The sequence below is a fragment of the Pleurodeles waltl genome, chromosome 10, assembly GCF_031143425.1.
Source record: "Pleurodeles waltl isolate 20211129_DDA chromosome 10, aPleWal1.hap1.20221129, whole genome shotgun sequence".
Lineage (NCBI taxonomy): Eukaryota > Metazoa > Chordata > Amphibia > Caudata > Salamandridae > Pleurodeles > Pleurodeles waltl.
In genome coordinates this window covers 1,018,280,922-1,018,297,803 of record NC_090449.1, presented here as the reverse complement: position 1 = coordinate 1,018,297,803, position 16,882 = coordinate 1,018,280,922, and the positions used below count along the sequence as shown (strand labels likewise).

General features: G+C 40.4%; 1 protein-coding gene across 1 annotated transcript in view; it reads left to right on the top strand.

The window, feature by feature from the left end:
• The window catches only part of COL6A6 (collagen type VI alpha 6 chain), a 446,491-nt gene that overhangs the window by 209,018 nt on the left and 220,591 nt on the right, over positions 1-16,882 (top strand). The window contains exons 6-8 of the mRNA XM_069212366.1: positions 3,254-3,379; positions 10,834-11,451; positions 15,383-15,949. Coding sequence (XP_069068467.1) covers positions 3,254-3,379; positions 10,834-11,451; positions 15,383-15,949 — 1,311 coding nt within the window. The remainder of the gene's footprint in view (positions 1-3,253; positions 3,380-10,833; positions 11,452-15,382; positions 15,950-16,882) is intronic.

Sequence of the window (16,882 nt, the reverse complement as noted above, 5' to 3'; positions counted from 1 at the left end):
TCTTGTAATATGTGGCCACTAATGTATTTTCAGGCTGTGTAGAGGCGTCATGGCGGTTGTGGCATTGCAATGGCGGTACCACCGGGTCATAGCACCATGCGAATCAGGTCACTCCAAGAAGGAATATGGGTACAGCCATCACTGGACACCACTTTATGCAACACCTCCTCCTAGTATTAATCTCGGGCCGAAGACGTAGAGCTTCAGCAGTGGGATCATCTCTAAAGCCCGCCCTTTCCTGCCATGAACAGGAAGAGGAGTTTCTGTTTCACATAGTGATATCTGTGATGGTGGTTTATTAGCATCTCTGGCAGTGATAGCAACACTGCTGGTTACAGATGAACTTTATTCGGGGGCAGATGTTATGCATTGGTGGATCTCTCTCACCACCAAAGCAATGAGAAATCAATTGAGAACAAGTGGCACATGCAAGATACCGAATGGGAAACGAACACCTTCAGAGAGGACGCGTTAGAAATCCAGATCAACCCATTGGCATACTTTTTTGTACAAATGCTCTAAGTCCTCTGTCCACACTAACGGGGGTGCTTGTGTGATGTGAATTGTTGAGAAGGCTAAACAATACATTTAACAAAATCTCTAGGCGGCTTGATCTGTGGAACTCTTGAATTTCGTCCAGAAAATGAATGGCTCCCATAAACCAGTAAAGAATTATTCAGCTCCAGAATCAACAAATAAAGACACATCTCCCATGATCATCTTGCATGACCCTCAAAAACATCCCAGATGCTCTTACACCTAACTAAGCAGTGTGTTCATGCATATTTTCATTAAGAAACGTCCTGATTTCAGCTTCAAATAGTTAAATAGTTTAATGTAAAAGTTCAACAAGTGTCCAACTTGTAACTCAATTTGTTAGCTAAACACAGGATTCGTTCATTGATGTTTAACAGTTGTTGGTGATTGGTGATGGGGAGCAGGGAAACTGGAAGTATGAGTAGTAGCAAGCTATTTCAATCATTTACCAAGTTAATACAAATTTATGAGAGAAATGAACCATCCCAGGTATTGAAGCTGTACATGACCTGAAGGGGCCGTCCAGTTGGCCTCTTTAAAGGATGGTTCAGATGCAACCGCCACCTGCCAATCCTGAAACCCGTGCAACCCTCGAGGATTATTCAAATGTGTTACCTCCAGAACTGGAGCAGATATGTGTGTGGCCCTTGTCAACCAAACTACAAAAAAGACAGAGGAGCTTTCAGTTGGACACTATTCCTCAAGTGATAATAAAGCTCTGATTCAAGAGGGATTAGTGCCACCTGAGCGCCGCCTGGAGTCATTTTTTTATGCTAAGGCCGCGCCATATTTACAAAGTGGTGCAATACATGCATTGCGTCACTTTGCAACCCTTTGTGCCACATTATGCATGCACCATGCCTAATCTATGCAAAGGGGGCGTTCCCCTGTTAGGGGGGTCCGAAAAAATGGTCAACGAAATCTCAGAGATTTTTTCTGCAGCATTTTTTCAACATTTTTAATGCCTGCTCAGAACACGCATTAAAAGGGGGCACACCATTGTTTACAAAATGTTGGCACTAACCCTGAACAGTACATCAATAGCGCCAAAAATGTTGATGCCATTGCCCTCTACCCTGTGCCATGGTGCACTGTATCTTAGATTCGGCGCACACATAGTGGCAGTAGGAGGGCGTTAAGGGGCGAAAGGAAAGTGGCGCATAGAAATTATGAGTTACAATATCTAGAGATTGTCTTTATGGGGGGCATAACAGGAACACAGTGCCCAGAATGTTTTCTCAAGAATAACTTTTAAAACTCGAAAGTGAAGCTGAGCAGAGTATAAAAAGGTTTTATTTTTTTTAATTTCTCCTATTTGGGAATCTGCCCCTACGTTTTCTCTGCTAGACACGCAGTTTCTGCCTGGCACATAAGTCACAGGTGGGCGCATGGACGGATTTTCTGCTGTGAAGTAATAATGCCCTCAGATAATGTACAAACCAATGCTTTGTATCATTGGTTTATGAGCTAGTCATTTAACCTGTCTCTCAAAACTATGGAATTTTCACCCTGTGCATATTTGAGATGACCGATTTCAAATACATTGGTTGGATTTACTCTTTCAAAGTCTTGTGGAGATCCGCCTCCAATGTGCTAATTCGCCTCCTCCCAGGAGTGGCCTAATTATCTCATGAAATGACCTTGCTCCTTTTATCTTGAGGTTTTGCTCTGCTTCTCTGATTCTGGTAAAATGATCCAGCTGACCAACCCTCAGGATTATCTGCCCACCACCACACCTGTTGCCTTTGCAGCACATCGCAGCATCTCTGCAAAAGGAGGATGTGTGGACATCCACACGACCTTTGCCATTCAGCAGGTTCTAGGATTCCTACTGATTCGTATTTCCGTTTTGCAAAGTGAAGATGACCTCAGAGGTCATCCAAGCCAAGACATCCTACTTAAAGAGTGTCTTCTTCAACAGACTAGGCCCCTGCTGTTCAGTCACGTTGGGGCAACCTGAATTTATGGAAATCATAATCTTTATCAGAGTGAGTGAGTAGTGAATGTGAAAGTGAGTGTGTAACCGAGTGAGTAGTATTTGTTAAAGTGAGTGAGTGTGTGAGTGAGTAGTGATTTTGAAAGTGAGATTGTAACTGAGTGAGTAGTACTTGTTAAAGTGAGTGAGTGTGTGATTGAGGGAGTAGTGTTTGTGAAAGTGTGAGGGAGCGGTTGAGTAATGTTCGTTAAAGTTAGTAAGTGTGAATTTATAGCAGGCTGGAAACCAGTGAACTAGCTGAGTACTGTAAGTGAATGTTCTAGTGTATGAACAACGGTGTGAAGAAGTCACTGAATGAGTGATTCAGCTTCAGTGGGCAGGTGGGCAAGCAAGCGAGTGCACTAGTGATTGTGTGAGAGAATTAGCTACTCTGTAAGCGACCTTGTAAGCAAGTGAGCAAATCCATGCAGGAGTGAGTAAATTAATGTGTGTAAGTGTATTAAAGAATGTGCAAGAGAGAAGAATTATATGAGTGAGTGGGGTAGTGTGACTGAGTCAGCAGGTGAGTGAATGATTGAGTCTTATTGAAGGATCATATGTTTCACATCAATGCAACCTGAATCCCACCTAGAAGAGGAATAGAGCGCCCCAAGACAATCAAAATACAACAACTATCAATATTTTGTTCCTTTAAGTAATGTAGAGAAATCAATTTAGAAGAATGTAAGGTGTTTAGTTACTACGCTTTAGTAATGGTTGTTAATTCATTTTCATTTTCAGCAACGAGGACTGCTGCCTCCCCCACCACTGCCTCCACCAGAGTCACCGGCCGCCCCTCCACTACCACTGCTGGCCACATCCCCTTTGTTTCCTCCACCGCCACCACAAACACCTCCTATGTGAACAGTAAGACTGATATATTAATTGTGTGGCTATGTGCTTGCTACCCATCGTGGGAGATATACCTAAGGATCTTTTCTCAGCAAAAGAATTGTAAACTCTTTAAAAAAATCTGTGCTGTGGACTATCTCCTCATAATCCACCATCACAGGGTAGACAAGATGTAGGCTTTTTGATGGAACAGAGAATGTGCAGGCCCGCGCCTGTTTATGTAAACACAGGCGTTGCACAGGCCCACTAACCTCCTGTTTTGCAATTTGCTGATACAAGGCCATCTTAAATTGATTTGTGTATTGAAATTCAGCTGTTTTATATTGTTACACTATATTATTGTACTGACTTTCTCTGAATTTCATACTCCAGTTGTGGTCTTGTGTATTACTCTGTAGGTATTTTGGGTTTTTGAACATTTTGCATTTGCCACTTCTAAACCAGACTAGTGCTCTCCAGAGGAGCCTTTAGCTCTTTACCCGGATCTGTTTTTATTGCTTTTTCCCAAATTCATATCCATAATACAGAGACAAGGGAAGAAAGACAAAAAGAAAAAGGGAGCAAAAACAATAAGAAAACATTAACCAGTTGCAAGAAGAATTGTCTCTGTCTACATAATCAGTATCAGTTCCATTTATTAATACATTTAGTCATGTTTTTGTAGGTTCAAGTATCAACTAATATTTCCCATATTCAGAGAAGTAAGTGAGAAAATAAGAAAAATCTCATAAACAGGAACTCTCCAGAAAAGGAGAACCTCAGTTCTCCCAGTCTCTTACTGTGATGTTAGGCATGAGTAAAGTGAGGGTCTGTCACTCTTTTCAAGCCAAAATGTGCAACTTATAATTGCAAGATGTCTAACATTTAAATTTGAGAGATGGAATCAGTGTCACAGGTAAGTCATCAAAGGTTCTCAAATGTCTTTGGGACTCGCTGATGAAGTAGGAGCACAGCGTAAGTTACAGCCTTTTCACTGCATGAAGCCAGATCTCATAGCCAGTCTTTTATCTGATGCAGTGGTCCCTTCAGGGTGATCTTTGCTACTTCGAGGTTCGCCAGATGTAAAGCCAGCACTGACACCCTTCTGGAAGATCCAAGCAATTCTAGACCATATCCCAGCAGCAGTTTCAATGTAGGCTCAGTCTTGTAGTTGGCCATCTTGAAGAGACAAGTCCCTACCTGTTTTCAATATTGCCCCTCTGATGGATAGTCCAGGCTAAGTGGATCAAATTGCATGTGCAGTCTGGCATTTTCTGCACTCTGAGATACCAGCCGGGTATATTCTGTGTAAGGTTAGAGGTGCATGGTTAATGCAGTGTAGAAAATTGAAATGGAGTAGTTTGTGTGGATAGTTCATGCAAACTGATGTTATTGCCAGCACTTATCATCAGGTTCAATCCCCCATATATTTCTCTCACACCCATCTGCACTTAATAAAAACTGTGAAGTAACGCCCTAGAGAAAGAAGCAACAGGCTGTATAAAGTGACTTTTTGTTTTTTTTGTGAACAAGGGAAGCTTCATCTAGTAGGCTACACAGCTCAAATTAAACCTCCTTAGAACACAGTGTAGACACTTCACAATACTTTCTAATACAGAACCATAGAAAGGAGCCTGTGATAAAAGACTACAAAGGTGTCCCCAGATACCACATCCTGCCCTTGAGGTCAGAGACTTCTGATAGAGTTTGGACATCATCTTCTAGTGTCTTACATTTGTATAATGTGAGACTGATTTCTCTAGTTCATCTGGGTACATAGGAAATGCTGACTGTATCACATGACTAAGTCTAAAATAAATGAATATATCAGCTATTGTACTGGCCCTGTTACTCAATACTGCTCTATGGCAATTAACGTCTCTGTCTAGTGATGTCATAGCACTTTTCTCCACTCTTAAAGGATGAAGAACATTACTTTGTAATGGAATAGCAGGTTAATATGTTTGGGTGAGTCTCACTGTTTTAGCCATCTCTGGCAATCCCTAACTTTAGGTAGCCACTGTTCCAATAGTAATATCTCAGTAATTTAACAGTTACTTCTGTTTTCAGTGTACTAACATTTGCCTGCTCATTCTCAAAAATAATTTGAAGCAATTAAGGAGGTGGTTGAACCCACCTGAGCGGGCAGTGTCAATGTATGTCCCTAAGCCAGGCACCGCCTCCACCCCCACTTGTAATATGGGAGGATCAGCATCTGTCCCATACCTGCAGCTGTCCACTACCTGAAGCAAAGCAGGTACCCATCAGTTATAATGGAGAGACAAAGTTATTATTTAGTGAGGTAGGAATATTAGTGAACACAGACATTTTGGACGTACCACCATTTTAATGAGTGTGATTCTTCCCACTATGGATCATGGGAGCCCAATCCACTGATCTATCAAACAAGAGAGTCTCTGTGTCACCAGGCTATAGTGATCTCTGATTACCACCTCAAAATGTCTATCAATTGTAATCCCTATGTATATGGTTCACAAAAGTAAACTTACACTTTTGTGTAAGCTTATGACTATTTGCTATTCACAAAGGAATTTACAAGCAGGATCTTTACAAGTGTGGAGTTTCTGCACATAAAAGACCTACCTTTTTATGTGCAGGGACTCCACACTCATAAAGATACTATTCGCAAATCCTTTTGTGAACAGCAAACAATCATAAACTTACACAAAAGTGTAAGTTTACCTTTGTGAATCAGGCCCTATATATTTAATGGTGCCAGATCACTACCATATTGGGTACTCTATATAAATCAGAACTGTGACTGGAGCTAGCATAAAGGTTTCGACATTTTCCCAGGTTATGGAGAACTTGGAGAAGATGCAGGTATATCAAACAGGGTCCTTTGAACTTTTGAATACCTACCCTCCAAGACAGTAAATATGTCCTGGTTTACAATCATCTTATAAAGACTAATATGAACAACCCCATAGAGCACATGCTCAATACATCTGTTGTTCTCACATGACCACAAATTGTACCTGTCACGGGTCAAGATGTATCTCTTGTAGCATAACTATCCCCCGCTATTTCTGTCCACACAAGCTAATGCCTGTCAAACATTATGTGGGTTATTCAGACCACTTATATTCCAAGATAGTATGTAGAGCTTTTTGTTGTTGTGATTATTCAACATCTCTCTGGTATATTTTATAATGCTCAAGTAGGAATTGACGTAGGCATTTGGACCATAATTTTATTGCTCTGCCCCCACTTAGTAAACCAAAGTAAACTTCTGTATCCACCCTGCCACACTGGTCCCCAAACCAAATCAGCGAGACCTTTATTCAAACCCTTATTCATAACATTGCTAAGAATATATATAAAGTAAGACACAGAAAGTTGGATCCTCACCCCTTTGCTGCCAGACATCTCAGTTCATCATACTCATGCAATAGTACCAAATGTTAACAGTACCTGCAGGTATTAGTAAGAAACTGGCAGTTCAGTCTCTTATAGGCATGGAACCAACTTCAACGAGCAGGTCCTGATATTCCAACAAGAAAAACAAATAAGTGACCAAGCATATAGTTCAGAGTCCTATCCAGTCACGTTTATTGTTTACTTTACATCACTAGTGTCATTTGACTTCAGAGGGTTTGGTGATTTGTGTAATGCCCAGATTGTGCTTGGCTGTTTTCTTTGCCAGTGTGATTACTGATAAATATGGAGGCCTTTACAGCATTGAGAAAGAAGAGAGCCTTTAATTGTATTATTATTTTGAGCTTCGCTGAATAGCTTCAGGAGTATTTGGCTTCATGGATACTCAGTTTCTTTTTAGCATCAAGATATGTACACTGAGCCCCTCGTACAGCCATTGTGAATTCTGGATATAGTGTTGTGGTCAATGCTGTAAATGACCTCTTTCCGTGGCCAACCACAAAACAGTATTACAGTCATAACTATTCAGTATTCATGCTATAATCGGTCTCAGGGGAGCCCTTGGAGGTACTCTACTCATGCAGCTTGTCATGGTGAAACATAAGCAAACCCCAAATTAACCTTTACTCCACTCTATGGTAGCTTGGCACAAAAGCAGTCAGGCATAACTTAGAGGTAATGGGTAAAGTATATATAGAGTACACAAACAGCAATTCTGTCTCAACAAAAGCACAAGAAAACTCTCACACCAATTTAGAAAAGAGTAAAAATTCATAAATGATTTGACACCAAAATGCCAAAAATCCAAAAAATAGAACCAGGGTTATGCAGTTATGCGTTTTAAAGATGTAAGAAAAATAATGCTTAAAGACTCAAAATGCCGACTGTGGTTATCTGCTTGTGCCGTACCAAGTCACAGGTTCAGGCTGACTATAATGGCACATGGGCCAGCTACAGGGACCAAATGAGGCTCACTAAACACAGTACCTTCAACCCTGGTTGTGGAGCAGTGTGAGTTCCTGCAAGTTCCTGCTTTGAGGATGCATCACACAGCAGTGGTTCCAAGGAGCTGTGGGGATGAGATGTGCGATCCTGTATATTACAGCGGTACTGCGTTGTGAGGTCCTCCATCAAAGATGCCTTGTGTAGTGGCAATTCTGCTAAGCTGCAAGGGCATGCATTGGAGATGCGTTGCACAGCGGTGGTTCGGATGCAGAACTGCAAGGGGATGCTTTATGCTCTCTCATTTCTGCTGAGAACCACAGATGGGCTGGTAGAGCACTTTCAGTCCTGCTTCCAGGGGTCCAGGGGTCCAATTGGGGGAGCACCATTTGAGGGATGAGGACGTACAATAGGCAGAATCCAGGTGCAGACCTCATGGTGGAGCCCTTTCTGTCCTTGAGCTCTGATGAAGAGACCAACTACAACTTGGGGCCACTCTTGGTCCTGGGTTCAAGATGCAAGTCTAGTTTTTCTCACTCAGGCAGCAGGGAAGCAACGTAGCAGTTCTTGTGGCAGAGCAGAATGGCAATCTTTCTTCTGTGTCCTCTACAGATCCAAAAATGATCTAAAGAATTGGGTGTGAGTATCCACTACTTACACCTAGTGCACACCTTGAAGTGGGAGAAGCTTCCAGAGTCCACTCCTACATAGGTGCAAGTGTAGTAGTGACAACTCCTCCCCTCATCATGTCAGAGATGGCACATCCTACAAACACCTATCTCCCTTTGTCTTACTTTCAGGAAGTAATACACAAATACCAACTGCTAGCTACAACTAGTCATGGGACCCAGGATATAGGTTGCAGGCACCAAATGGTTGGGACAAGAAAATGCTAACTTTCTAAAAGTGGCATTTGCAGAACGGTGACTTAAAATCCGACTTTACCATTAAAGAGGTTTTTAAATTGCAATTTGTTTTAGACACTAAACTTGATATTCCCACCCCCTCCCAATTGAAAGCTATCACTTATTAAAAGTAATAAGGTAACCCAATGTTATCCTATGAGGGAGGTAAGACTTGGAATTGTGAAGAACAAATTTGAGAGTTTTCACTACTAGGACAAGTTGCACAACAGAGTAGTGTGGGCATGTGTGCTATCACCCCACATCAATTACTGCCATTCCATTTGTATGAACATAATTTCTAAGATGCTGTATGTTCTACAATGTTTTAGAACCTAGCAGTGAGATTGGCCAACAGTCTTTCCAAAGTTGATCATGTGACAAACACCCTTCATTGTATCCTTAATAAAGAGCTAGAAGAATTTAAAACAGCACACAAAACCAATAGGCTTTCTCTAGTACAGGCACACTGATTCTCATCAATTTGGTGTCTCCATTTATATAATGGAGATCATATGGTAAGAATAATAATACTTCATCAAAATGTCATGCTTCAAATGGGCCAGCTCAGGAGGAGGTTCTTCAGAGTTCCGGCTCTCCAGCTAAGGGACAATCCCTTTGGAGTTATGTCAACTGTAAAATCAAGGACACTTCAAGAAAAAGCTGAAACACTTCTCTTAGCTACAGTTCTCTTGTTTTACAATTGTGCACTTTCAAACCAAGTTCACTCTCCATGATTTTTTTGTTTTAGAAATAACTAAATAGCTTTAAAAAGAAGGCAGCTCCAGGAAAAACACATCTGCTGGCATCCACCCAGTGTGTTTATAAACTACAGCCTCACATTCCATTTCCTATCTTTCCTGGGTATCTATGTTAGATAGTACCTGCTGCTGTATGTATTGCAGGTCACTGAAAAACTCCTACTCCCCTTTACAAAGTTCTGGAACTCCCAGGTGGCTCATAATATATTTCTAATGGCAGAGAGCATTTTATTCATTTTCATATAAACCCCTTAAGTCATTGGTGTCTTTCTCTTTCATGTGAAACCAATAGTATGGTTGCAGAGAGGAAGAAAAAAGCCTAATCTGTAGTGTGAAATGAAACACTCCATAAAGCAGTTAGAGATTTGTCGCAAAAATATCTTAAAATCAGTTTAATGAGTACGTCTGCTAGAACAAAATGCAGTGGCTCAGAATGTATTGAAACATGTGAGATTCAATTGTTTGGGCAATGATGTATAGCATGTAAAATAAACGTTTTCAGAAATATCTCCTCTGTTCTGATCATCGTAGATTTTTAACAAACAGATCAGAAGAGTGAAAAGCCATTCTCTTTTTCATTGCTTAAAATGCAACTGTGCTAATGCTCTGGTACCTACCTTGCATAATGGGAAAATGTGCTTTGTACATGAAGTATGATTAGAAGGCCATTTTCTAGAGACTGGAAGTTTGATTAATGAGCAGTGCCAAAAATCATGAATAATTACCTAATGTACCAGTAAGAGGAATTCATGTTTGGAATTTAAATTTGAAATTAACTCAATCATTTATGAAGTTGGTTACAAATCTTGCCCAGCCCCCTGCAAATCTTTGACTATTGGGAGACTTTAATATTAATGTCTGGGCAGAGTTCAGAGCTTGCCCCTATAGCAGAGACTTAATAGACTCTTGTGAGGTATTGGGTCTGAAGCAGCAGGTTAACGGCGCCACGCACCAAGAAGGCCATACCCTGGATCTAATAATGGCACCATCAGACTTGATTACAGTTACAGGTGAAGTCAAATATTGCCTCTAACTTTTTCAAAACAAACCCCCCCCCCCCGAAGCCAGCCAATCAACAAACAGATCAGTAAATGGTTAGGAGGAGGAGAAAGACGTTTGGGGAGGAAGACGTTGAGAAGGAATGGCCATAGAGAGGGGCTCACAGTTCAGACTAAAAAGCACATTGACTGGCAACTAGGATTCCTTGTGCTTTTGCTTTTTACTGTATTTTTCTTCACATCAATTTTGAAAAAAGTGGCAAATATGCATTCAATATTTCTATTTCCATTTGTTTAGAATTCCTCATTCAAGAGATGGTTATGTCAGGAGAGCAGAAACCAATTAATTAATTAATCTTTAAGAGACTTATTATTTTATCACAGGTATTGACTGTCTCTTACTGTTACTGTATCTCTGCTGTCCATTAGTACATTTTCAAGTAAATGAAGAATATGCTCAAGTTAATATTGAAAATTGTTTTCTCTAGATTGTTACCAGTCTGCACTGGCAGACATCGTATTCATGGTTGATGAATCCGTCAGTGATACTGAAAACTTCAAACTTATCCAAGGATTTTTGCATGAAACAATAAATGCCCTAGACGTCAAGAAAAGATGTATGAGAATTGGTCTGGTGATGTACAGCAACATTTCCAAAGTGATTACTTCACTGGGAGAAAATACAGAAAAAGATGATGTTTTACGATTACTGCAGACTCTTTCAACAAGCTATGGCACAGCAAACACAGGGGCGGCCATCAATTTCACCCGTTCAGAAGTATTCAGTGAATCTAAGGGAAGCAGGAAGAACCAAGGCATCGAGCAGATAGCCGTCTTGATCACTCACCGGCCTTCGAACGACAGTGTTATTGAAGCAGCTCAACATCTAAGGCGAGATGGAGTGTCTTTCTTTGTCATTGGAGTCCAAGATGCAAGTCTTGTCCAGATGACTCAAATGGCATCACATCCACCAGAACAGTTTGTTGTTGATATCAAGTTGTTTTCAAATCTGACAGATCTTTCCCAGATATTTTGGAAGAAGATTTCGAATGAAGTGTATATGAAGGTCTCCGCATTTGCAGGGAAAACAGAGATAATCCAAACAGGTAAGACCCAGGCTAATGAGCACAGGCATCCTTTAAAAAAAATGTGAGAAAAATGTTGACTCATAAAAATGAATTGGGATCTATGAATTAAACATAATAAACCTATTTTTCTTTATAGCTTTTGTTTAATCTTGTTCACTATAAACATTATTTCCAATTTAAAAAATTTCCCTAGCCTTGTGCACCCGGCCCACTAAACCAGGAGCACCTCTTTTTACAATACTTCAAAACCCACAAAACAGCGGGTCTTCAGTTTACATCCTTTGTTCTTTTTCTCTTTGCTCCAGGCCCACTCCATACCCCTTGTTGCCAATGCTATCATGTTTAGCTTTTTCTGCCTTCCTTGAAAACAGCTACTTCCAGCTGCACACCTAGGGGGAGTCTTTCCAAATGGTAGCACACAGCCATTGCCACACCTCCAAGTCACTCTTTTCTCTATCTCTCATAATCCACATCTTACTGTATCCTACATATTGCCCAATGCACCCCAATAGAGCTCACTTACCTTTTCAGACCCCTTTCAATAATACACTTCTCATGGTACCGTTTGTACGTTTCTCTCAAAATGGGAACCTCGTGTCATCAATCTTCTCAGTCTTTGTCCACTTCTTTCTCCTGAAGTTCTCTCCTAAGTGCATGTCTACCTTTTGCAGACTCTACAGATTGGCCAATTGCATCACTCCTAGCATGTTTGGTGAAAATCTATTTTTCTTTGTCTGTTCTTGTTAAAGCTCTCCGACTAAAAAACAATCAATCAGATATCAGTTGTCTCACCTCTTGCATTTCTTGCCCCTTACTTTGTCCAAATTCTCTTTGAGATTTTTATGTATGTCATTTTTTTAATTTGAGTTTTTACCTAATCTTTTTGGTTCCAGGCAGGTGGCTCCATATGATTGAAGGATTTCCATTGTGATTAAAAAGAGGAATTTGATAAAATAACATAAAAAAAATGGGTTATCAACAGAAAGGCCCCCAGAACAGAACAATGGAAGCACACAAATTCATAGTATGACATTACATATATGGGCTGCACAAATATGTTACTTTTGGATAGCAGCCAATCAGATTATTAGTTCAAAAAAACTAAAGACATTGCCTACATGCAAATGAGCATGATTGGTTAAACAAATACACAATCTAACTCCACAGAGGACACAAACATGAAATGAACCATTGCACAATGAGCCTCTTCTACATATTCATAACAACGGACATGGCCTTGTTAATTAACACTTTTCATTCTACTCGAAAGATGCTACAAGATTGACATTTAAAAAGTTCAGCACACGGAGACCATGACTGCATCTGAATTTAAATGATTTTCTGAAAGAGAACAAATGCATGAAAGTGCTTATTTTGGGCACAACAAAATAAATGTGCACTCCTTTCTGAAGCGCTGTAAGCATTCTGTTGACGCGGTCTATTGCAACCTAGCCATGAAAGCCAGAGCAGCCTAAGCTAAGCTATAATTTTATTCATAAAACTACAAACACTGTCATATCCCAAAACAAGCACCCTTGCCCCATAGTGCAATAGTGTGGTTATTCTGTCTAGCACAGATGTTGTACTTGAAGACAACACTTCCAGTGCAAAAATTATGCTTTCATGTTCCCCCGCTTTATAGTGTGCTGTACATTGCAGCACACATGCAAAGTTAGAAAACTTTGGAGACTTTTAAAAGATGCTCCACAGTTACAACAGTCTTGAGGAGGTGTCATTTTCCAAGGCAAAATCCTGCCTACAAATGTTAGTAGGTAGAGATCTGTGTCAGAACCCATGGGTGGTTGCATGGGAACACCCATGTACCACCCATGGTACGCCTTCTTGATGCTATGAAGCAGAAAGTAGCATGTAGCGCTATTTTGCATTATTTTAAGCAATTTAACAACGCAAATCACGATTTGCATTGGACAGTAAATCCCACCACAACACTTTGCACCTGGTTTGCATCATTTGTGTGATGAAATCCTGGCACAAAGTGTTTATGACGTAAACGAGCCAGAGATTCTGTATATCACTTTCCACTGCTGGGTTGCATAGTTACGCCCTCTCATTTTGTAAACACCACAGTGAGTGTAAGAACTGGAGTAGTGGGCAGCCTGGACCAAAGCAACAAAAAGTAATCAGAATCTCCACTTACGTTTGTTAAAGATGTGCAAATAAAATCCTTCTCCTAATAGAGGTGCCATGTACAATGTGATGCACAGCTGTTGGTTTTGAGAGATTGGCCCAGGAACACAGGGCCACATGTAAGAAGAATCCCGTTTGTAACTTCCTAATTGCAATTCGTTGTGATTTGCAATTAGGAAGTCCCAAACAGCAATATATAATGTGTCTCAGACACATTTGATGATTTTCAGTGGGTCGCAAATGGACATGCCTCCTCAGTATATATGAGGTATGAGGTAGGTTACAATTTGCGACCTTTGGGAATGGCCTGAAATCACAGTGATGGTGGTCTCCAGGGGTCATTTTTTTAATGCAGCTTGCTTTCCTTAAAGGAAAATGGGATGCATTTAAAAAAAACTAAAATTGAAGGTTTTCTTTTCATTTTTTATGAGTAGGCAGTGGTCCGTGGAACTACTGCCTGCTCTTAAAAAATGTTTGCGCCCACATTCACAAAGGGGATTTGGTCCCTTAGGGACCCATTCCCATTTGCGAATGGGTCACCACTAACTTGAAATTGGTGGTAAACTGAGAATGTTTTACGACTGCATTTCGGTCACAAAACATCTGTTCACAAAATATCTGCACGTCAGTGTGAGTCGCTATTAGAAAAGGATGCCCTTAACATACCCCTTCCTAATACCGAAACATAAACCCTATTTTGCAAATCTGTAATAGGTTACCGAATCACAAAATAAGGTTAGTATATACAAAAAAGGCATTGTAGCAATCACAAACTGCACGATTGTGCGAATCAGACCATTTGCGACCGCTAAATACCTTTGTACATGTGGCCCATGGTGTATATTCAGCCACAATTATAATGTACATACTTAAACTACTATGAATATATGTTTGTTACCATCCTTCTATTCACTGACATATGGTGGATAAAAGGAAATTGTTTACAAAATTAAAAATAGGAAAAAGGCAGGCAGGGATTGGCTAAAAGCATAGTAAACAAAGTAAGATGCAAAAATAATTAGGTCAAGGACACGTTTTGGGATACCCTGGCCACTTTCGAGAACAAATTCGACATTAGCAAGAGCAATATTTTTACATTCCAGCTGTTAACCTGGATTCAGCTGGCCATTATTTTAAATTGTACCTACATTTTTAGGTTGGTGCGGTGACCGTCAATAATAGGGATTTGACACTGGTGGTGGCATATTTAGCTCCCAGACTAACCATGAAGGGCTAAATGAGTGATATTTGGAACTACATAAGAGTTGTGAACAAGTGGACTCTGGAGCTGTAGAAGTGTTTCTTATTGGTACAAAATAGAAGCACTGACATGTAGGGGGTTATTACAACTTTGGAGGAGGTGTTAATCCGTCCCAAAAGTGACGGTAAAGTGACGGATATACCACCAGCCGTATTACGAGTTCCATAGGATATAATGGACTCGTAATATGGCTGGTGGTATATCCGTCATTTTACTGTCACTTTTGGGACGGATTAACACCTCCTCCAAAGTTGTAATAACCCCCGTAGGCTTTAAGTACATGTGTGATCATACTATCGATGTATACGCATTGAGGGTTTTGGAATATGCGGTGCCCCTTGGTGTGTCTTTGAGAATGCATGAATCAGTGGATTATACTCTGGTTTACTATGATTCAGCATAATAAGGACCATGTATGTGCTATTCTAATGTTCTTTCATTTTCTTCTGTTTGACTTTAAAATTCTTTCTAAAGTGACAGCCATTTTCCATAAGCAGGTCATGCATGAACATAATGTTCTCACCTGCTCTCTCCATCTAGCTTGCGTTGACACAGAAGAGGCTGATATCTACTTTCTCATCGATAGTTCAGGCAGCATCACACAAGTGGATTTCCAAGAAATGAAAACTTTCCTGGTGGAGGTGGTGGACATGTTCAATATCGGGCCAAGCACGGTTCGGGTGGCAGCGGTGCAGTTTTCAGAAACCAAGTACATCAGCCTGGAAATCAAAATCGATGCTTATTCCAACAAGAAGGATTTGAAGCTGGCCATTCAGAACATCAGGCAGATAGGAGGGGGCACCGAGATTGGGGGTGCCCTAAATTACATGCTCTCGTTGATAAAGGCAGGCTCCAACTCAAGACGGGGCAAAGTTCCCCGCTACCTGATTGTACTCACCGATGGGGAGTCGCAGGACAGTGTGAAGAAGCCTGCTGAGATGCTGAGAGCTGAGCTGGTATCTGTGTATGCGATTGGAGTCAAAGAAGCCAACAAAACTCAACTTTACGAGATTGCTGGAAAAGATGAAAGGGTCCATTTTGTGGAGAACTTTGACTCTTTGAAAGTCATCAAAAATAAAATTGTCCCGCAGATGTGTTCAAACGAAGGTGAGAAATCTTAGCATTTACTCAGTCTGATCACAAGAAAAGATATGGTTCAGTTTATGGGATAATATTTAAAAAGGGAATCATCAACACCTCCTCACATAATTAGCAATATGCACAAATAACAGAACTGACACTCCAGACCTGTGATGCCAATTCTATTAAAAGCACAATATAAAATGAGCTACATTTTTCAAATTATTCATTTATGAATGCATTTCTTGATTCGTTTGGTGTCCAAATTTGAGTATTTGGAAAATAAAAGGTTTACATAGAAGTAAGCTAATAATGTTTAGTAGAGTGATACTATTTTGATGGTAAGATAAACAACTGGGTAATAATTTGGAGAAAGTTGGATTAGGTGTTGCATCCTGCAGAGAACGAATCAACAGATCAGCATGCTTTTAAGGTAGTTTGTTACATGCAAAGTCCATAGGTGTGGGACATAATGTGGCAATGAACAAATGTGTTGCATCACTGGCGTTTCATATGGTCAGTGAATGTTTATTTATGTATGTCACCTGCCACCACTAACTAACAAACATGACTTTCAGAGGAAAGACATAAAGACTCTTTTCATAGCACGACAGCTGCACACAATAGTGGACCATTCAACATCAACCAAACAACATCCAACACGGAGTCAGTGCAATAGTACATGCTTTTATTTCAAATTGGCTTGTGATCCTTCGTGCTGGGGTGTGTTGAATTCTGTAAAGCATGGTGTGGTTTTCTATGGAATGACACACTGTTGTGTTCTCACGGTATAGCCTGGCATGTTGTGTGTGTGTCATAATGTAGTATATTATGTATTTGGTACGGTATGTTAGGGTCCATATGTATTTATTTATTTATTCAAGGGTTTTAAAAAGTGCTACACTTTTCTAAGGCCTGTTCCGGTCACCTTGACAAAAAGGAGGATAAACAAAAAACATA